The sequence below is a fragment of the Perca flavescens genome, chromosome 6 (genome assembly GCF_004354835.1).
Source record: "Perca flavescens isolate YP-PL-M2 chromosome 6, PFLA_1.0, whole genome shotgun sequence".
In the NCBI taxonomy this organism is placed as follows: domain Eukaryota; kingdom Metazoa; phylum Chordata; class Actinopteri; order Perciformes; family Percidae; genus Perca; species Perca flavescens.
The window spans coordinates 10,005,798-10,028,551 of NC_041336.1; the positions used below are offsets into that span (position 1 = coordinate 10,005,798).

The 22,754-nt window shown below is 40.2% G+C and overlaps 1 protein-coding gene across 1 annotated transcript in view; it reads left to right on the forward strand.

The window, feature by feature from the left end:
- Positions 1–22,754, forward strand: part of thsd7ab (thrombospondin, type I, domain containing 7Ab) — a 141,091-nt gene that overhangs the window by 75,182 nt on the left and 43,155 nt on the right. Inside the window, exons 10-14 of the mRNA XM_028579871.1 lie at positions 11,380–11,495; positions 12,659–12,794; positions 14,943–15,046; positions 17,417–17,611; positions 19,201–19,467. Coding sequence (XP_028435672.1) covers positions 11,380–11,495; positions 12,659–12,794; positions 14,943–15,046; positions 17,417–17,611; positions 19,201–19,467 — 818 coding nt within the window. The remainder of the gene's footprint in view (positions 1–11,379; positions 11,496–12,658; positions 12,795–14,942; positions 15,047–17,416; positions 17,612–19,200; positions 19,468–22,754) is intronic.

Consider the following 22,754-nt stretch of genomic DNA (forward strand, 5'->3'; position numbering starts at 1 on the left):
CAAAGTGGACTCCCATCAAGCACCTACTCAGGCTCTCAGCAGGTGGTTTTGTTGTTGAGTCGGTTTGAGGTTTGGGGTAATGAAGGTCACACATTTTATTTGAAATATACCAGGAGCGGTTTGACATTTTCAACCTGTGTGCCATTTAATGGTGACTTTTCTGACATGCAGTTACCACGCAGTTTTTATACTGTTGTTGTTTAATTTTTTGCTCGTAATTGATGAATCAATTTAGAATAGCTGAGATCAATGTAGCAACCGAATTCAGAATAGAGTCCATTAGACCAAACAACACAAAGAGTTAGACTATCAGATAGGTTGTAGACAAATCCCCACTTGAAAACTGCAGCATTAAAGGATAGTTTCTTCAAGTTAATCAGGTCTATCTTTAAACAATACTTACATGCCCATATCTACATTGGTACATAGTGGTTGCTGTAATTGTTCCTCCTGTCTGTAGTTACAGTCGTATTAGTACCAACTTCTCACTCTCTGTTACGGATTGTGGAGACACAAAGAGGGAATATAATACTGTAAACACTTGGAGAGGTAATGCTCTCAGTTTCCACTTCCAGATGTCTCAGTGTCCAGATTCGTGTCACTCTCTACAACGATTTGAGGATTAAGTTTCCATCCTGCATTATGATTTAGAGACTTTTTGAACCTCCTGCATAGTTTTTATTGACATAATTTGCACTTCTTAAAAGAAATGTTTTAAACAATATTTTACAAAACAGCTGAACTGGAAGCTGCCATTTTAGCATAAAAAGTACTTGGAAGAAGCCTGCAGCTTCTGTAATAATGTCATTATGATCAAGTCACACCGATGTTAAATATCCTTGGTCCTACAGGTATTTTCCTCCGCAATTGAGATCAGATTTGGGTGAGAATTTATTGGGAAATAACAGGATCTTAATACCCAGAATTGCATAATGCATTCAACTCCCAATCCACTCTCTTAAAAAAACGATTAAACTTGTGTTCTGTAAATGAGATTCATAATGAGACATTTTTTTCACAGTCTCAGATTTTCTTGTAGTTAAGGAATGTGAATAGAAATAAACCAAACCACAACTAGGTGAAATGGTGCACTGTGGTTTGGACACCAGAAAAAAAAAGCCCCCGTTTCCTTCAATATGATTGAGTGACAGTTAGCGCTGTCAAACAATCTCTCCACAGACTGAGGTTTCTTTTTACCTTCATGGACCGGCGGTGCTGTCCGTGGTGCTGAAGATCTTCTCCCCTTCTGACTCTGCCTGTATACAACCCTGATACAACCCCAGCTGTGACTCAGCATTCATTTTTGTGTCCCTTTATGTACTCTGACTGTTCAACACCCTTCAGAGATGTAGTTCAAAGTCTTAAGAGCCACTGTCACCAGCAGGGGTCCAGTAACAGGCTGTAAGCCAGCATCTAGACTTCCATGGTACTGGAACAGAAAGAAGCTATCTGTGTGTACAACTTTGCTCGTTTATTTTATCTATGAACACATACAAGTTTTGGTTGTTGCCCAGAACTAACACACACACACACACACACACACACACACACACACACACACACCAAAAACACATCAGATAAGGTCCCCTCTTGCTCCTTTAGCCTTTCTTAAACTTGTATCTTATTCTTTATGATTAAGCAACTATCGCTGTAGCGCACGCACACACACACACACACACACACACACACACACACACACACACACACACACACCCAGGGGCCATAAACTAATTTGAACACCTCATGGGGAAATTACTTTGACTCTTCAACTCACAATGACAAACATTGCCACCAAGATGGGTCTTATTAGGTTGATTGCCAATTAGCCGCATTTATCCGCTTTAAAAGAGGTCTGGCAATCAGCACTTTGATAAGCGAGTTTTCAAAGCAACATGAGACAATTAAAAGAGCTGGAAGAGGCCAAATGATCTGTACTTAACATGCATGAGCATTTCGTCTAAAAAAAAAAGAAATACAAATAAAACCTATTTAATATGTTTGGAAATATAATGACAACATGCAACAAACGCAAACTGCTGCGATTAAGAGGAAAAGAAGTCACAAATTGACACTAACAACAAGGATATGATGGACATTTACAATATTTAGAGGGTTAAAAATAAACATTATTGGTATCCAGTTTAAAGGTCCCATGGCATGAAAATTTCACTTTATGAGGTTTTTTAACATTAATATGAGTTCCCCCAGCCTGCCTATGGTCCCCCAGTGGCTAGAAATGGCGATAGGTGTAAACCGAGCCCTGGGTATCCTGCTCTGCCTTTGAGAAAATGAAAGCTCAGATGGGCCGATCTGGAATCTTCTCCTTATGAGGTCATAAGGAGCAAGGTTACCTCCCATTTCTCTGCTTTGCCCGCCCAGAGAATTTGGCCCACCCATGAGAGAGAGAGAGAGACATCATGGCTTTCAAACGAGTAAAGTGGCAGTTGGTCAAGGCCACACCCCCACCCTCCACCTTTCCCCCCCTCCTCCTCCACAATAGCTACAGACACAGAAATGGCACATCCTAAGGAAAGCTCATTGTGGGACTGGCTCTAGTGGCTGTAATTCTGCACCAAGGCTGAATTTCGGGAAAGAGACTTCAGATACAGTATTAGGGGACCACTAAGGTCTATATAAAATAGACTTCAGATACAGTATTAGGGGACCACTAAGGTCTATATAAAAGAGACTTCAGATACAGTATTAGGGGACCACTAAGGTCTATATAAAATAGACTTCAGATACAGTATTAGGGGACCACTAAGGTCTATATAAAATAGACTTCAGATACAGTATTAGGGGACCACTAAGGTCTATATAAAGAGACTTCAGATACAGTATTAGGGGACCACTAAGGTCTATATAAAGAGACTTCAGATACAGTATTAGGGGACCACTAAGGTCTATATAAAATAGACTTCAGATACAGTATTAGGGGACCACTAAGGTCTATATAAAATAGACTTCAGATACAGTATTAGGGGACCACTAAGGTCTATATAAAGAGACTTCAGATACAGTATTAGGGGACCACTAAGGTCTATATAAAAGAGACTTCAGATACAGTATTAGGGGACCACTAAGGTCTATATAAAAGAGACTTCAGATACAGTATTAGGGGACCACTAAGGTCTATATAAAAGAGACTTCAGATACAGTATTAGGGGACCACTAAGGCCTATATAAAAGAGACTTCAGATACAGTATTAGGGGACCACTAAGGTCTATATAAAAGAGACTTCAGATACAGTATTAGGGGACCACTAAGGTCTATATAAAAGCATCCAAAGAGCACCATGTCATGGGACCTTTAATAAAACTGTCCTCCCAGAAACAACGACTGCATCAGTCGTTTTTACCAAGTGATCCAAAGCATCAGGTGACAGTGTTATAAAGCGGCAAAGTCTGAGTAGGAAGAAGTTTGGGACGGACAAATGGTTAAACAGAACTTAGAACTTTAACAGTGGAGACCGCTGTTCGTTTCCCACATTCAACCAACAAGAACATGTAAAGATGGTGTGTACCAAACACAAACAAACTGCCCTTAATTTCATTTTATTTTATTTGATAGGGACGATGCAATTTAACATAGTTCCAATACAGAGCATGAAACTGATGTGCAGCACAGAGAGATATAGACTCCCCACCCTGATAAAAAAAAGTCCCAAAATAACATAAAAAGATAACAAAAGAAGAAAAAAAGAATACTATAAAGAATTGAGGCGAAGATTAATGGAGCCTCCAAACATTCAATTAGTTTGCACTCTTCTGTGAGTCAGTCAATCATGTAAGACATTTCTTAAGTTTAGTAGTTTGACAGCTTCAACACGAGCCTCCAGAACAGCTTCAGTGCTCCAGATTCTTTGACTGTGTAACTCTACTGAAGGGATTGTGAGAGTGCCGTCTCACACGTCGCTCAACTGCTGTGAGATCTGGTGAATGTGAAGACTGTGGCGTTTCATACTGAATCAATCATCAAACCATTTACTGACCCCCTCATGCCCTGTACGGAAGCATCTGGATTTATTATGTTTCTCCACTCATTTATTCACGTGAGTCACCAACAGTACTGTTGAGTAAAGGTTATGGTCCTTCTTTCATGAAAGCATTTGTTACTTTTCATCACCCCTGTAGATTTGGCAGACAACAGTGGTGCGTTAAAGAAACACTTGTTTGTTCTTTTAAGCCCTTGATTTGTACTTTTCTTGACCAAATAAAAGCATAACAATGCAACAGCTCTGGATTCTTGGCCATCTGTTGCTCAGAGGCATTGTCTCCTGGCCTTGCACACAGAAGTGACTTGATATGTTTGTTTTTTTTGGGTTTTTTTTCCTGCAATGCATGTCTTCATCTGGCACCAGCTGGCAGGTAGTCTTGATCAGTGCACCCATGGGATCCCAGCAGAACAAACAAACATGGCTGCCTGCACCCTGAATATGCAGATGTGCCCTGTCTCATACATCGATGGATCTGAGTTGTCTTCCTCCGCCTGAGGCAGTGAACCTCTCGGTGTGCGTCTGCGTGTCACACACACACACACACACACACACACACATAAACACTAACTGTCAAAGCCCAATAGAAACGAGACACACAACAGAGACAAATATGTCAGTGCCTCAGGCTTGGGCTGCTATCATCCAATCGAGAAAGCTGTTGTGGTGTGAGGGAAAAAACAACAATGTCTGCTTATTGATTCTGACAGTCTGTGCTGAATGGTACCAAAATGTGTGTTTGTATAATCACATTGATGCTGTGGAATTCGTAAGAAAAAAAAAGGAATCTGAATGAGTCATGGTTGTGATGTTTGACAGTAGCTGTATTAGCCTAGTCAATCATCTCCCTGTGTTTTCTAATGGAGACTGTGTTTACTCCCTGCTTTTGACTGTGATAGATAGCTGAAAGCCCTCAAAAAGGAGGCCAAAGACACCACTGAAAGGGCCATTGAAGAACTGCAGCTGTTTTATGCTAAATTAAACAAATGATGTTCTTGTTTTGTAGTCCGTAATTTTGATAATGAAATTAATTAGGCCTTATCTTTTCCCACCAGACCTTGTTCTGTGTGCGTGTACTGTACACTCTCTTAAAACTACTGACAGTTCTTAGCTTTGAATCTCCTCTCTTCATCCTGCTCAACCATCTGCTCATTTTTCGAAAACAGCGTCTCGCTGAACAGATTACTCAACGCGCTAATAGCAGCAAGCAAAACACAAGCATTAGCCTGACTGCTCGTCTTAATGTTGTGCTTTGGGAAAAGCTCCCAGTGCCATGTTGTGTATGTCCTCGCCTCGCTACAAATCATGACATTTAAAGATCATTATGAGATTGTGACACTGACTGGAGCCAGCGAGTCAGTTAAAACCAGACGCCCTTACTGGATGACTTCAATCATTTCAGTGTGGTACATTTCCACAGCGATAAACCGACAAGTGAACCGTCGAAAGAGGAAATCTTACGATAGAAAATTGTGCAGTTAGGATAAGATACCCCAAGTGCCTTGTATATAAACATTTTTTTTTTTCTGAAACAAAAATGTAACAAGCAAAGACAATATTAAAAGCAGAATAACAACAGGAGGGATAAAGAAGGAAAACAGTGGAACGACAAAATGTAAACATAATAGAGCTTTCACACCCCCATGGACAGAGTCTTCCAGCCAAACATTGTGTTGTTAGTATTCTGGCTGGTATTGTGTTTTGCCAACCTGTTTTTTTTTCCTAAAATTGGAACATAATTGAATTTTAATTATCTATATTTGGATGATATCCATCATTAGTGGGGCTACAATATAATTAGACTTAGGGGAACAAAAGGGCTGGTTCGCTGTAGAGGGAAATCTGCTATGAGTCAATTTGTTGCCCTCTATGTAAAGCACTTAAAACACACAGGTTGGATAAAAAGGGGATTATACAGTAGGAAAGAAAAAAGAGAGTGAGAGCTGCACTAAGCTTTTACATTAAAAGAACAGGAAAATACCCAACCCTTTTCACCCTATCCACCCAAATCCAAATTTAGATGTCTGATATGGAGACTTAACTGACCACGGGAAGTTACCACCCACCCAATCATTTCCTTGATCTTATTCTTACCAACTGATCTTATTTAGGCTCTCCTGGGCTTTGTCCCAGCATGCAGCTTATACCAGTCTGTAAGCAGGCTAACACATAGACAAACACTTCACATTCACACTTGGTTTAGAGACTCCAGTTTAAAGGAAACTGACACATACAGAGAGAAGGAGGGACAACATGTACAGCCTAAAAGGTGAATTATACTAGCGTGTGCCATCGTGACGTCAAAATGACGTAATATCCTGCCGGCACGCCCGCTTTATGGCGCGTGAGCAGAGGTCGCGCATGGCCCTTTTTTTTTTTCAGCGGCGCGGAATTCAACATCAACCGGATACCAGGACTCTCAGAGTGACTGCAAGTCTCTCTTGTAAACTTACTGGGTTAAGATGAGCTCTTTTATGGTGAATGAAAGGCTTGATCCGACGAAGTAGGTCATCTAATCAAATCGAAGCATTGACAGTTTTTTTCATAGATATGAATTTACAAAAATACATGCCGTGTGTATTTAATTGACATTACTTTAGTAATTAGCCTAAATAAGTAAAACTTTATTTACATAGCACTTAAAAAACAGGTTTACAAAGTGCATTTTTAAGAATAAGAACCAATTGGTGCAAGGAGGCATTAATGAAATGCTTTTGATGAATTGGTCATGAGATGATTGAACACTTAACAGAGTTTGCTGACCCTCAGAGGTACTGTAGACTGTTTCATAATCTGGAAGAAAAAGCTTGGTCTAGAACTTTGAGCAGTGCCCAACCAGGAGCCCTTGTTCCCATGAACTTAGAGGCCACGTGGACCTATATGGGATCAGCAACTCACTGATGATATGTTGGAGCCAAAGTGTTCAAATAAATTGCATAGTAATTAGAGGGATTTTAAATTTTATCACAGGAACCAAGTGTAACAAATGCACCATTGTTGTAAAATGAGAATTTAATTAGAATCTCGACCTAATTGTAGATTTGCTACGGCTTCTTGGCTTAAACAAGAATCTAGTGCATTATAGTAGTCAAGATGTGAGGAGACAAAACACACTTTGTGGCTGATTTATTAAAGCTGTGGAAAGCTAACAAGTGGCATAGTTTTGTGGTGTTTCTTAATTGAAAAGAACTTGACTTAATAGTTTGGTTAAGGTGTTTCTCAGTGAATAAAAAATGACCCCTAGGTTTCTATAGCCCAACTTTGATTTAGACACTTGGGACGAAGTAAGTAATAACATTTTTTTCTGTGATTTAATCAGAATTTGCTTGATTTATCTCTCACGTGCCATTGTCTAGTGCAGCTTTAATGAAACAGAAGCGCAGCCAGAACCACTGAGTTCTCCAAACGAAACAATATACATTGCAAAAAATTGCCGGTGCAACACGGATGTCTTCTACTTGATGATTTCATTTTCGTTTCGATGTAACTATACATCGAAACATTAGTCACCGTTATGCACCTTAAGAAATAAAATCATCAAGTAGAAGACATCCGTGTTGCACCGGCAATTTTTTGCTATTTATTCTGTTGTGTCCTGCCTTGGTTGCACCGGATTGTTGTGGTCTGCAGAAGCGCAGAGAACTCCCCCTTTTTTTCTTGAACAATATACATTGTTTGTAATTGTCTTCCAAAAAGACCTATGTGAGCGTTTTTTTGATCTGACGTCCCTTTCGACGAGACATTGTTTGTCAGTGTTGAAAATGACCATTACAAAAACATGATTCATAGGACTGTTTAATGGTCTGTCTGAGGTTCGGTTAGGTTCAGACACAAAACATACTTGGTTAAGGAAAAGATCGTGCTCCTGGCTGAAAGAAGGAGACTGGATATGAACAGTGGTATTCCACGTCATATGGCACTAAAACAACGTCATGCCACGTCTACTGACAGATAAGTCAGTTGATTCAGTTGACCACAAGAACTCACTTCTCAGCAAACATAAGTTGTTTTAGGCATTTGAACCAAAAATCAATGCTGTTGATTTTCTGGTCAGGCCATTCTCCACAGAACATTTGCTCGTGTTTGTGTGTATGCGAGAGGGAACACTGGAAAGGTGAAATCTAAAAGGCAGGCAATCTGCACTTCAGAAATGAGTCTTTTCACCCCTTAAGGTTTAGTTTGGTATTCAGAGCGTGTTCTGTCTGGATCAAAGGCAAAAGTCAAGATGTATTTGTTTTTAACTGTGGTGTTGTATCTAAACAGGAATATTGTTTTATTGCCCTAAGATCTTACACAAGTGGTGAATTATAGTCATTTTTGAGTATCAGAGTGGAGTATAATAAGGTCAAAGGTTTAATCCCCTCTTTGTCAAAGAGCTCTTGGAGTCATATTGTCTAATAGCACTGATTCAGTGCTCTGATCCCTCATGAAGTGGAGAGATGTTTCTATGCATGAAGTGAATTTTCAAGAAATCAAGAATCAATAAGCAAAAAAAATAATAAATTTAAACTGAATGAATGAACTTGTGACAAACCAAAATGAAAAGTTCTGTTTGTTTTGCTGACACTTGACACTAATTGGGTTCATGCACCTGCAGGTTTGATATCGGCCCCCTGCTCATAGCTTTGCTATAATAAATTGCTTTTCCATCTGTACACATTGATTGTGTTTAGATCTTGCAGATTTCTGTGTGGTGTTTATTTTTGTCTTCACGCTGCATTCATTGCCAGGTTTCCCTTGATGAAGAGCTTCATGATCTCTACAGACTGTAGACGAGAGAGAGAGAGAGAGAGAGAGAGAGAGAGAGAGAGAGAGAGAGAGAGCTAAAATAGGTTTGAATATAAATTGAAAAAACCTGGTTAGCACTCTAGTAGAGATTGTTCTGCAGTCTCAGGTTCATGGTTTGGATCTTAACAGCCTTGCCTCCTGTTGAAGTGGCCTCAAGCTACACACATGTTCATTCACTTCTTTTACGGAAGTGTGCATCAGCTGAAGGCTAAACATGTAAATGTGTCCTCCCTCTGCTGCATTCGGCAGCTGTTTTTTTTCCTGGGGACCATTTACTTGTATGAAGACACCAGAGGATTTGTTCCGCTCAGAGGGATTTAGCTCTGTCTATTGGTATTAAAAATAAATCTCTCCTTGTGTCGCTGTTACATTATTACATTTTCCCTGTGAGGCTCCCTATCACTTCCCTGATAACACCATGCTAACGAGTATGGAACGCCCAGAGGAGAACGCTCATTCTTAGCAACATTAAACCTGACCCAGATGATCAGTGTGTCAGCCATAGGAAGAGGAAACAGAGCGGCAACATCCCGCTGCGAGACCGCAGACGCAGTGTTGCAGAGATCAAATTACAAGATGTCTTCCAGCAGGTCTATCTCGGCCTATTTATCTTTGCCCGGTGGTATGCACGGGGGACCTTAATTGTTTAAATAACTGAAGATTAACCATAACCCTTAGTCGAAAAACCCCGGCTTGACCCTCTTTCTGTGGCATCAAAAGGATTATCACTCACTGATAGCAGAATCCAGATAAAACAAGGGAGTTTCTGCCCTCAAGGCCGGTCTGCTACTCTGCTGGCTTTACCCTTCAGGAGCTTTGTGTGTTACAGTTTCCTCAGCAGAGAGAAATAAATGTAAAACATCCTCATGTAGAATTGTTTAACATATCCTGTGACAACTACATTGTTCTGATGGGGGATATGACCAACTCTTCTCTATATCTTTCAAGCACCTCGAGCCAGATGGCATGCATTAGTCGTAAACTGGATGTGATTACGAAGGTTTTCATCAGTTGTTATTGCCCTAGATTGTGCCTAGAATAATTACATTCTGTATTCAAGCAATACCCAGATGGTTGGTGTGCCAAACCCTATACAGTCATATTTGTTAAAGCCTTAAAGGGCAACTGTTATATAGCATTTTCAGGATTATATTTGCATTTTATGTTTGTACTAGAACAGGTTTACATGCTTTAATGTAAAAAAAAAGAGAGAAAAACAACTTTATTTTTCTCATACTGCCCATGGCTGCTGCACCTGTATTCACCCTCTGTATGAGACGCTCTGTCTGGAATTTGAGGAGAAATTACCAGCATTGGCCGAGATTACAGCTATGTTGCGTTAGCATGTAGCTACTTAATAGTTAGCAGTATGCTAATGTTAGATTGTAGTGGAACGAAGCTGCACTTTCAACTTTGGGTGTCAAGATACCTAAAATTCAGTAAAATAAAATAGACATTTTCTTACAGGGTAGCATGCCCATGGACCCCCCTAGGGGGGCTTGTTCCCCAGTGCAGCTCTAGGTCTAGTGACGCCCCTGGGGCAGTGTCCCCGTTTTAAGGTTACAAAGATAAAAACATTACCTGTTTTGGAAGTATTTACACTTCTGAGCTAAAAATGTCCCCGGATTTTGTCTCAGAAATCTGGTCACCTTACCATGTAAGCTACTTTAGTTAGCAATGGACACTAATAGAATATAGCAGCAATTTCTACAGTCAAAAATAAATAAGCAAATAAAGGCTTTTAAACCAGATACTACATAAACAGAAAATGTTTCAGGAGTAATGTGAGGGAAAACTCCCCAAAAAAAACCTTTAACAGAAAGAAAATGGAAGCAACCTCAGAAAGAGCCACAGAGGGATTCCTCTCCCAGGACAGACAGACATGCAGTAGATGTCGTGTGTACAGAATTGACCAACATAATAAAATCACAGTAATAAAAGATCCTTGATCATATATATTTTATGGTCTCAGTGTGCGGTGGCTTACACAAACACTTGTGTTTATTTTCTCTGACTACATGTTCATCTTGCAGTTGCCAGGACCTCTTGCTCTACAGTACACACTGTGCTTAAATTGTTGCCTACTGTAGGTGGTAAAGTGCCTGTATCCAACAGCAGAATTTAATCTGGGCATACAGAGCAACATTACAGGATCTCCCTGCTACACTAGGTCGTGATTTTGGATGATGAAACCAGAAAAAGACAACCTAGTGCAGCTTTAAAATGACCAGAAATGAGATTGTATCTCGTACATTGACAATTTTGAGGCCAAAGGGTCTGGGAGATGTGATCAGTTTTGTTCAGCACCCGGTGATTTAAAAAGAACACTTTTATTCTAGCCTGATACCTTTGCTGAACAGGTTTTTATCATGGGTCATGGGTCATATGTAGGGTCATGGCCTATAATAACAACTGTGTTGTCTGAGGGCTGGGTGTCTCACTGAGCAACAATCTACTGCTGTATATCAACATAATTCAGTTTTTTTGTGTGGCTTTTGAGGTTTCGCACCACTCACTGTTGTGTTTTGGTGAATGTGTAAAGAGTTTTCAGCGGTGTTCCATTACAGCCCCGCTGTGTGTGTCTTTGTTTGCCTAGGTGTCCAGACGGCCCTCGCCCCAGCACGGTGCGACCATGTCAGCTGCCCTGCAAGAAAGACTGTATCATGACCCCTTTCAGTGACTGGACACCGTGTCCTGTTACTTGTGATGCAGGTACATTGAAAAAAATAAAAGAATCGTCTGAAAGGAGAGATGACAAGGCTGATGTGAAGTAATACCACCTCATACAGATCATTGAAAAGGAAGCATGGTTGTTGCCTTATTTTAAATGTACTGGCCAATTGTTTAATTTCATGTCGTTTTCAGCCTGGTTAGTTTTACATTACTTAATTTAGGAAATAGTGTCTATGGCAATTATTTCTTACACAATATTTGGCATTGTAGTTTCAGGCTACAAAAGTGAACTACAATATGATAATAAACATGAATTATCACTTAAACATGTATTGCTACAACTGTGTCACAGCCTAGAAGTATACACAGATGGAAGTTTAAATTGACTGTGTGGAAGCGGGACTCTCTGCACACAACCAGACACATTAACTACCACATAAACACTTGCACTCACGTCTCGTTTACACATAATTAAGTTGACAGATTGGCATGTAAGACAACCTTTGGGCCGACCTCTTTAACGGCGCCTGGCAAGCCGACTCGCCCGTGGCTAGCAAGTGTCAGCGACCGCGTCGAGTTGTTATTGTTGCTGTTGTCATGCTGTGAAAGAAAAACATTGTTCCAATGAGGTCACCTCTGCCAGGCAGCCATTGTCCAAGCTGTTGAGCAGAGGCAAACGCATTAAATTGATTAACATCTGAAAATCATTACTGTCCATATTTTGATGACCTCTTCATGTGACACGGTGGCATAAATCTCTTCACCCTGAGCATGCTGCACCACTGGCTGTGCATTTTGATTTGATGCTATTGATATCTTCACCTTGTGCAGAGAATTTCACACCACCCACATACACGACATAGGTTTGAAGTAGGGTTCAGGACTATCCAGAGGCTCGTTTCATCTTAATTAACTACTTGAGGTCATCTCTACACATGTAAACACCATAAATTTAATCGGAGTCAATACCAAGGTCTAATGGGATTTTTCTACATCATCGTTGTTGGCTTGATATCCCAAGTAATCAGACGTGCGTGTTGCCTACGATAGCGGTCCAATTAGATTTGGAAGTAGTAGTCTCCAAGTCCATTATTCAAGGATTATTAACAGAGCACCTTATCTTATCTTTTTGACATGTTTCTCATCACTTTCCCATGTAGACATTTCTCATTTTAATTCAATAATTGTCCGTGTCTCTTCAGCTGGTAACGCTGTGAAGAGTAAGCAATCAAGGAAACGCCTCATCATCCAGCTGCCATCCAACGGAGGACAGGACTGTCCAGAGGTGCTGGAGGAGGAGAGGGACTGTGAGATCGCCAAAATCTGTCCAGGATTCAGGTAATGTTTTTTTCCCCAGCTTGAGCTGACAAAGTATCAGTGGGTTGAGATTCATTTTAAGGACCTTATAGCAAAGCTGTTTTTGGCCTTGACCTAGTCTACCTTTATTTTCAAATACAGCCATATATACAGACATATAGACCTACAGTACTAATGTTTTTCCCTCCTGGTTTTTTCTCCATTACAGTCTTCATGGGCCAGAAGAGAATCTTTGTTTTATTTGACATTTGTTTGTTCTGTAATGAATTATTCTGGCAAAAATATATAAATATGATATAAAAAGAGTCATTTTTCTATGTATCTACTGTATGTGTTTATTTAAAATGCACACTTTCTTTTACTCTTTGTTGACCAGCATGGTAATTAGCTCTATAATACTTAATTAATATAAGAGCTATTGCTCAATAGTCCCACTGTAGCTCTATGGTGAAACTATTGATGGGAATAAACAATATTTTATGGATCATTTCAACAAAGTCTACAATCTTAACAGGCCAAGTCCTTAATTCCAAGGGTTTATTTTACAATAATACTGTCAATAATTTTGTTTTTACCACAATATAGCCTTGAGCTTCATTGTATGGTTATTACAATGATCATGATAAAGGACATACAAATAAAGCTACCAGATGGTTTCTACATTTTAAGCTAAGGTGGTTTTGTGAAAGAAAACAGATCTGTACTTTTGAAGTTTCAAAATGAGTAGTGGGCTGTGTATTTTTTCCTTTGTTCAAAAAAGACCAACAGAGTGAGCAGTCTTCTTATAGACTTATAGTCATCTTATACAAACGATCTTAGTGATCGGCTCACATCAATGTTTAGGTTAGACGTTCGTTAGATCGGCAATGTTAGCCAGATGGCTAGCAGTGCGTAGGTGTCAGGAGGGTCTGGCAATGCGAGACTAGCTAGTGGCACCTAAATGACAAACAGCTGTTGAACAGAGTCAAACTTCTCCCATGTAAACATGTAGCTAAGAACGTCATAACACAGTTTTAAGCTTACAGCCTTAAAAACGGTAAATTCTGGATTTTAAATTTAGGGATTGGAAGTAGCTAAGTAGGCTAATGTTAGCTCTAGCGGCTAACGTAAGAGTCCAGTAAGCTGGTGCAGGCCCAGGGCTGTTAGCATCATTAGCTAGCTAGCTAGGTGTTATCAGTACGATAAATAACGTTAGCCTATACACAGTGGGGGAGTGTAACGTTACCGTTACATTTATTCAAATACTGCATTTAAGTACTATTTTGAAGTGCTTGTGCTTCAGTATTTCTGTTATGCTACTTTATACTTCTACTTCTGCTAATTAGCTAGCTATATCCCAGAGGGAACTATACTTACTCAAACGTTTGACTCCACTATTTATTTGACTGATGGAGTCTAGTTACTTCTCTGGACAAGAATTTACAAGTACATGTATATGTAGCTATATGTGTATACAATGTTATTTATGATGCTGTGATTTAACTATCCAAAAGTGTATAAAGCATTTCAAATTATTCCCACCTGGACCAGCTATAACATTAAAGTACTGTTTAACGTTACATTTTATTGCTTCAATAATGTTCCAGTAATATAATGATATAGCTAACACTTACAGGGCCCTTTTCTGACAAATTAATACTTTTGAAACTTTGAATAATTGAATACAGGGCCTTTACTTGTCACTTATCATTCATCACTTAATTTATTCTTCCACCACAAAGGCACATATACAGTACATATATGTGCCTTTGTGAGATGTTAGTTTGTTATTACCATAAGTGGTAAACAAACAAAATAAAAACAAAATAAGTAGCCAAATGGAAATTTCTCCAGTAGCTGACTTGTCAAAAAGGGAAACCCTCAACAACAAGCAACTGCATATTTTATCACTCTCATTTTGTCACTATATTACACTAGTGTAATAGTAGCAAGATATGTTTGTGATCATAACATGTTTAATACTATACATACTACAAATACAGGCCTGTAGTTTAATTTATAGAAAAATTTATTGCAATCTAAATGGTAATATTGGTCTGAAAAAGTAGATATTTTCCTCAAATTCTTCAGCCCTATATACAGAACTTTATTACACATTAACTGTCGTGTTGGTGTAATAGTAAACGCTATGGTTGCATTGATATGGCTAACTGTCCTGATTTATTCCAGGTGGAAAACCCACAAATGGAGGAAGTGCCAGCTGGTCCCATGGCTCCTCAGAAAGGAACGTCCCGGTGCGCAGGAGACCTGTGGACCAGGACTCCAAACACGAGGTATAGAAACCAATCTCTTCATCTCCCATTTCCCTCCACATCTTCACTGAACCATTCCTAATCACCGTAAATTAAATTTTAGCTCATTTTGCTGCATCTGGAGCCCGGCCACAAGGCAGCAGATGTATGTGCCAAGGTTTAGAGAAAAGGCCAATTTACTTGCATATCAAATACCAATCCTCCTTACAGCGCAAACTGAGGCTGACACTTGTTGGTTGTTTTTATTTTTATTTTTTTTGTAATCCTCCTGAGTTTGGGAAGGAAATGTGTTCACAACTCATCATGTGCCTCTGGAGAGTCGTCTGACAGTTTGGGTTGTTTCACTGCTGGCTTTTTTTCACCTCAGGCTCTTGTCATGCAATTTTAACAAAATGTCTCTTGGTGAAATTTAGGAAAAGATGCTGTACCTTGCCTATACAGTAGCATTCAGACAGTCCAAACTCCTCTTCATATGGGCTTCAAGCATAAGTGACAAGTACTTTAAAGGAGTTGCGGCTCTCCTACTTTAAAAGCATATTTCCTCTTGCCTTTTTATACAGGATGGATGTACCATGTAGTCCTGGGAGGCTTTCATAAAAATTCAATTTCAGAGGGTCATGCAGAATGATCAATTTCATTAGGTTCCAGCTCCTATAGAAGGCCATTATTAGTGCCTATATTTCTGTTTCGTCTTCACTAGTTTACATTAATGGATGAAAGAATCAATTTATTCATGAAAATGCTTTGAGGTCCACTTTAGACACACTCACCACACTATTCCAGAGTCTGTGTTCTTTTTACTGATTTGATAGCAAGTGACACCTGATGTCCAGACCCTTCTGCACATGTTTCCACCCCTCTGACGCTTTTAAATGGTAGAAATCATTTTGTCATTGACTTAAACGAAATGGGACACACTGTTTATCTGGGCAGAGGCTTTCCTTAGAGGTAAAAAACTGTAGTAGCACTATTAAACACAGAACAACTGAGAGCAGGTGCTCTCGCACACACACACACACACACACACACACACACACACACACACACACACACACACACACACACACACACACACACACACACACACACACACACACACACACACAAACTGAAGACCTGACCTAACACACCACCAGATGGAGGTTTTCCAAACCAATAGCAGTGCCCACAGGGGGGTTCAGCAAAAATGTGCTTAGAGATTGATTTCTCTATAAAGGTACAGCCTTGCAGAATGTCTGCATCACAAGAAAAATGAAATATTGCAGCAACACAAGTAATACCTTTTATTGAAAGAACCAAGCATGGGATGATGCAAGCCAACACAAATTGACTTGTGGGCTTCAAACCTATTGAGGTAGAAATGCTTTTGTGTCTGCTCTGCTTATAATAGTTATTTAGCTCCCCATGAGATGAAATCTGAATTATACATCTCTTATTTTTCATTGACTTTTTAGTTGCCTCATTTGATGTTATGTTGCTCACCAGTGGGGGAAGAAGTATTTTGATCTCTTATTGTATTTGAAGTGGCTCTACAGTAATTTTACACATTAAAGTTGTTTTACTAGTAACAGGGAGGACTTTACAGCCTGTGAAAACCGTATGATGTGTTGTGTGGCTGGCTCTGGGGGGAGCTTTATGTAGTCTGAGAAAATTAGCACAATGTAAAAAAATAGTCATGCATTCAAATTTTCTTTGAATTATTAAAGGAATAGTTCGACATTTTCGGAAAAGCGGCAATTACATAAGAAACTTGTTATTACCCTTTGCTTTAAATACGATATGAAGATACAGACAGCAGCCGGTTCACTTAGTTTAGCTTAGCATAAAGACTGGAAATACAAGGAAACAGCTAGCCGAGCTCAGTCCAAGGGTAACAAAAATCCACTTACCAACACCTGTAAAGCTCACTAATTAAATAAATTATATCCCATTTGTAGTTTTATGGGAGGTTATGGGCTGGATTATTAAATAAGTGAGCCCCGGACCTTCTGACCTAAGCTAACTGGATGCTTTAGCTTCATGCTGTATTTAGTTGAAAAGTGGTTTCAATCTTCTCATTGTTTTGTCATTAAAAACGTTCTTTGTGACTAAAGCTGCAAAAGAGTTGTTGCGGAGTAAATAGTACAATATCTGAATTGTACTGGAGTAGAAGTAAAAGAAATAGCACAAAATGGAAATATGGAAGTAAAATACAAGTACCTCAAAGTTTTATTTACAGTGTGGCTAGTGCTTCTGTGGTTCACTCATTTCCTCTTACCATATAACACTGTCTTGCACTTTTCAATACCTGCTTTGACAACCAATCAATCTGCTGAAACAATAAAAGATAAACCACTTTATGTCCACACGTTCTAATGAAGCCTTTTTGACCCATTCCTCTAATTCTTCCAGCTGTGTCCTGTCGCCAGCTGGACGGGACGCAGGCCGACGTCAGCGAGTGTCTGAAATTCGGCAAAGCCATGCCTGCCATCACTCAGCGCTGTCAGCTCCCCTGCCAGGATGACTGCCAGCTGACCAACTGGTCCAAGTTCTCATCCTGCACAGCTGACTGTGTGGGGGTCCGCACCAGAAAGAGGGCTTTGATAGGTGAGAACAGAGAGTGGCACAGCACAAACAATGGGCTGTTCTTTTGAACCCTTTTCAGACAAGCTTACTTGCCCTGTAGTTAAAGTGTTGGTGAGGTACCAGGCAGTTTAGGGGGTGATGTTGGCGGGCAACGCTCCCAAGAGACGAGCAGTAAAGTTAAACACAAGGTCATAAATCTATTCAGGTAGTTCTTGCCCGCTAAATGCTCCAGTGGGATTAAAGCAACAAATCTGAAATAACTCCTCAGCCTTTGTTATCCATCAGAGCGTCCCCAGACAGTTTCCCTGTGCATCACCGTCATAAAAGCCAAATGACAAGAGTGCTGCAATGCATTAAGACACCTCTACAAGAGGTTACTGAGGGGAAACAAGTCAACTTTAAACTGTGAGAAAGTGGATCTGAAAAGCTTTTATTATCCTCTGATGTGAAATCGTTTGACCTATTTAGCCAAGTGTAAACGAGCAGAGAGATCATGTAATACATACAAACACTCTTTAAAGAGGTGGTTTAATTGTTCTTTGCTTTGAATCAGAAAGGAGAGGCCATGGACTGTGTAGATTTTTTTATCCAGAATCCTACAACTATATTTGGAAAAAGTTGTCAGCACTATGTTAGATGTTGGCCAATCCCTCACAGACCCTTTTACTAATTAAAAAAGATACATTTTGTATGCCAGAGTCATCTGTTTCCTCTTCTTAATCTTGGTAATCTTTGCTCAGTCAAAACAACACAACACAAATCCGGTGTCCTTAAAGTGGATAGTCAAGTTGGATCTTTATGTTGAGCAAAATAATAATGTACACTTCTCTGCTGCCTGTTGGTCACAATGACCTTTACAGACAGATTACAGCATGCTACACAGCAGTTTGGTGTCTAGATGCAATTAGCACCAACCGGCTGTGGTCCTAATGCGGGATAAACTTGGCAAACCTTATCTGAAATTATTTTATTGCAAAACAACAATTTCCTTTCTAACATGAAGCATAGCGTAAGTTCTGGCAGGTCACAGAGTCAAGCTCGGCTGTTATCTTAGCTCATAGCTGACCGTTCCTAAGCCAGCACACCAGCTGATGGCTCAGCTGATTCCTTCTTTTGATAGGATTTCCAAATAGTCCCTCTGCTCTATTTAAACTGCTTTTCCCAGCCTACCGTGCTGCATCTCTGCTAGCGCTTGCAACCCACCTACACCCTAGCTCCTCCTTTTAAATCCATGTAGTCTGGAGACTAATCTCCTAATTTGCATTGGAATCAACTCTTGATGTCACAAGAAAAACTTTTTTTAACGACGCTGGACATGAGGATAAAAAAAACTTGAAGCTTGAAATTATCTTGCCAGCATAATCTATCATCAGAAGTTGCTTTCTGCCCATGCATGTATCCCACACAAATGGGGAAACAGCAATTCTTGTGTCATCTAGTGAGTACACGCTCCCAAACTGTCCCAAAGGCCTTGCAAGTTGCCTTTAGAATAATGAGTCTAAAAGCCACATCTGCCTAACAGAGACAGAAATCCACCAACACCAGCCCGACATGTGGAGTCACCTCTCCCAAAGCTATTCTGCTCATCTCTGTCCCTCTGCTCTCATCAGGGAGGAGCAAGAAGAAAGACAAGTGCAAGAACACGCAAATGTATCCTTTGAGTGAGACCCAGTACTGCCCTTGTGACAAGTACAACGCCCAGCCAGTGGGGAACTGGTCAGACTGCATCCTGCCCGAGGGAGGCAGAGTGGAGAGCATCCTGGGGATGAAGGTCCAGGGAGACATCAAGGAGTGTGGACAGGGCTACCGCTACCAGGCCATGGTGTGCTACGACCAGGACAACAGGCTGGTGGAGACCTCGCGCTGCAACAGTCACGGTGAGTGTGTGTGTGTGTGTGTGTGTGTGTGTGTGTGTGTGTGTGTGTGTGTGTGTGTGTGTGTGTGTGTGTCTGTGTCACAGCAAAGGTTTAATTACAGTTTGCTGCTTTGTTAAAGGTGGTTCATTTTAAAAACAAATCTCCAGAAATATCACAGTTTGGGTTTTTATTTGTTCAGGTCTCGATTAATTGTCATATTTACCTCGGTAAGGAGGTGAACAATATTTTACTAAATACTGTACACATGTGCATAGGATTATGTCTGTCCAATCTGAGTTTTTTGTTGCACGACAAACACAACCTTTAAATGTACACGTCTCACCAAAACAAGTTCCTTCCCAAGGCTATTTTGCAGTGGCATTAGGTCTCCGCTCGGCGCTTAGCATGTTTTTCTCCCATCCCGGAATGCTGTGTGGATTCGCCAGACCCTCCTCCGCAGCGCTGTGGAGGAAGGTCTGGCAATGCCAGGCTACTGCAGCACTAACTGTGTTTGAAATAAACCCATACAGCACACACAGATTTGTTGTACTTTCAATAGGTAAGCGGCAGCCTGTATGAAGAAATTAATTTGATCGATGTGAAGGTCATTTAGAGAGTTTAAATGTTGGTCCACACTGGGCTAAGGTGGGATTTTGCTCTGTATGCCACTCTCCATAGTGTTAGCAAGCCATGCTATGGTGCTACTGAGCTTGCTGAGCACAGAGCCATTCCCTCGACATCCCTCCAATCCCTCAAACACTTTTGGTTGATTTTCAAATGTATGCAGGAGGTGAGGTGGGGAAGGTGGAGGTTGTGGCCTTGACCAACTGTCACTTTGCTCGTTTGAAAGCCATGATGTCTCTCTCTCATGGGTGGGCCAAATTCTCTGGGCGAGAAAAGCAGAGAAAGGGGAGGTAACCTTGCTCCTTATGACCTAATAAGGAGCATCTGCCTTTGAGCTTTCATTTTCTCAAAAGCAGAGCAGGATACCCAGGGCTCGGTTTACACCTATCGTCATTTCTAGCCACTGAGGGACCATAGGCAGGCTGGGGGAACACATATTAATAAAAAAATAAATAAAAAAAAACTCAAAGTGAAATTTTCATGCCATGGGACCTTTAAGTTTGGCTTGTGACCCTGACGATGGAAGCAGCTCTGACAGAAATCTGCATTAAAGCACAGAAGTACAAATCTTGAGGCGCAGTAAATAATTTTTTCCCTCTCCAGCCTGGAGTTTTTTGGTTCCAGGTGAGAAATGTACTGTAGCTCATTGGAATGCTGCAGATGCGAGAATAACGTTTTGTTCTCGGTAAATATTCATCTGAAGCGAAGGATTTTGTTTGTGCACATATGAAAGCCCCTCCTATGGAGGCTAGCAACTCATTTTGAATACTGCATTTCACATAAGGAGGCCTTTTTCTGGCACATTCCTGTCAGAATTATTTGTCTCCTCATTGTAAGGTCTTATCTTAGATCCAAAATACTTCAAGCAAAGAATCCGGGCTCAGAAACTCGTTGTGAAATTGCTGTGAAATGGAATGCGGGAGATGTTCAAATGAATACATCAGTGTTGTGCATATATAAACATGGTTTTAGTCTCCTTGTGTGAGTCACAGATTCAGATATGCATCACTTAATCTGGGTGTGGGTGTGACAAAGGGCATGTCTTAAGGATGGCATCTTGTGTGTTTGTGTGTGTTTTGTCAGCCTCTGTATTTTTACACCTATATGAATGTTTGTTTATGCGTGTGTGCATCCATGCATTCATCTTCAACCACCATTGACCTTAGACAAAAGAAAATGTACCTTGAGGTGCAGACAAAACAAAAACACACCATTATGAGGCTTGTCATCAGTACATGTGAATCTCAAAGATATTCAATCTCTCTTTTATCCCTCTCATTCAATCTCTCTCCCTCGTTCTCTCTGCCACTCCCTCCTTTATTTTCTGTGCCGTTCTCTGCATCTCAGCCACCATCACTTCTAATCTTGATAGAGGAGACATGGTCCATCTACGACTCTGTTGCTGACACAATGCCCTTGGCTATGATGTCGATCAGGCAAACTGTGTGACTGTTATCTCTCTATTTTCCATAGGACATCAACAGAAAAAAGGGGATTATCATTAAAAGTGCACGTTGATATGGTATTGCTCACTTTTCAGATTACCTCGTTCCTCTATAAGCGGGAGTCAATATTATAAGGGAAGATAACGCTGTATGCTGTATATATATATATATATATATATATATATATATATATATATATATATATATACATTTAACCATATAAATGATCAAAGTCTAGCTTTACCGCAGGGAGACAAATAATCAGCAGCACAAGAAACGAGTAACATCCAAATGACAAATTCCTGATTCTATTAGTTCCCAGCAATAATTGCAGTTAGCCACAAGAAGATCTGATTAGTGTGTTGTCATGTTCAATATGATCAAGGCCAAATTGTGACTAGAGAGTCAAGACCAAGCCACAGACTTACCAGCTCAGGACAAAGTGAAATTATGTTGGTCTACCAATATAATAATGGTCTAAATCAACACAATTTCCACCCAGGAGAGTTTTCAGTCCCGTCTCACAAAAAAAACTACTCAATAAAAAATCAAACTACTACCATCAACACTATACAAGGTCATGGTCAAGTCCCCTGCTGTGTCCTATATATATATATATATATATATATATATATATATATATATATATATATATATATATATATATATATATATATATATTTATATATATATATATATATATATGTGCCATTACTCATTTATTTATGACTACATGTGACCCGTGATGCTTTGACCTTTACCATGACTTAATATTACAGGATGGCTCAGGGGGCCTTGGCCTCGTCTTAGCAGGATGTGGTAAAGGAGGAGGGAAGGCAGTCACTCTGGGGAGCCATAGAGGGTAAAGCTTGAGGGCAAGCATCTTGCTGAGGACCTGTCAACTTGAACAGTACTGGAGGAAACAGATTTGATAGTGCATGACGACCCATATCTGTAACAACATGAGAAACACACTAAGAGCCTGTGCCGTATAATTGAGCTTATGCTGTTTTGAGTCTTGCGACATGTAGGCAGTGGGCTGTGAAGGTTTAACACTAAGCACATCAAAATGGTCTACATCAAATGGTCCTTCTGGCCTATGGTGCCTCTTTATTATTGCTCTATGCTCCATCCTGAGCATAGAGCCTCCATAGTTATTTTCAGAACACCCAGGGATTAGGCTGTGCCCGTTGCCTAGGAGATGACTGTGGTGCAGGGGGTATAAAAGGTTAGAAAGTC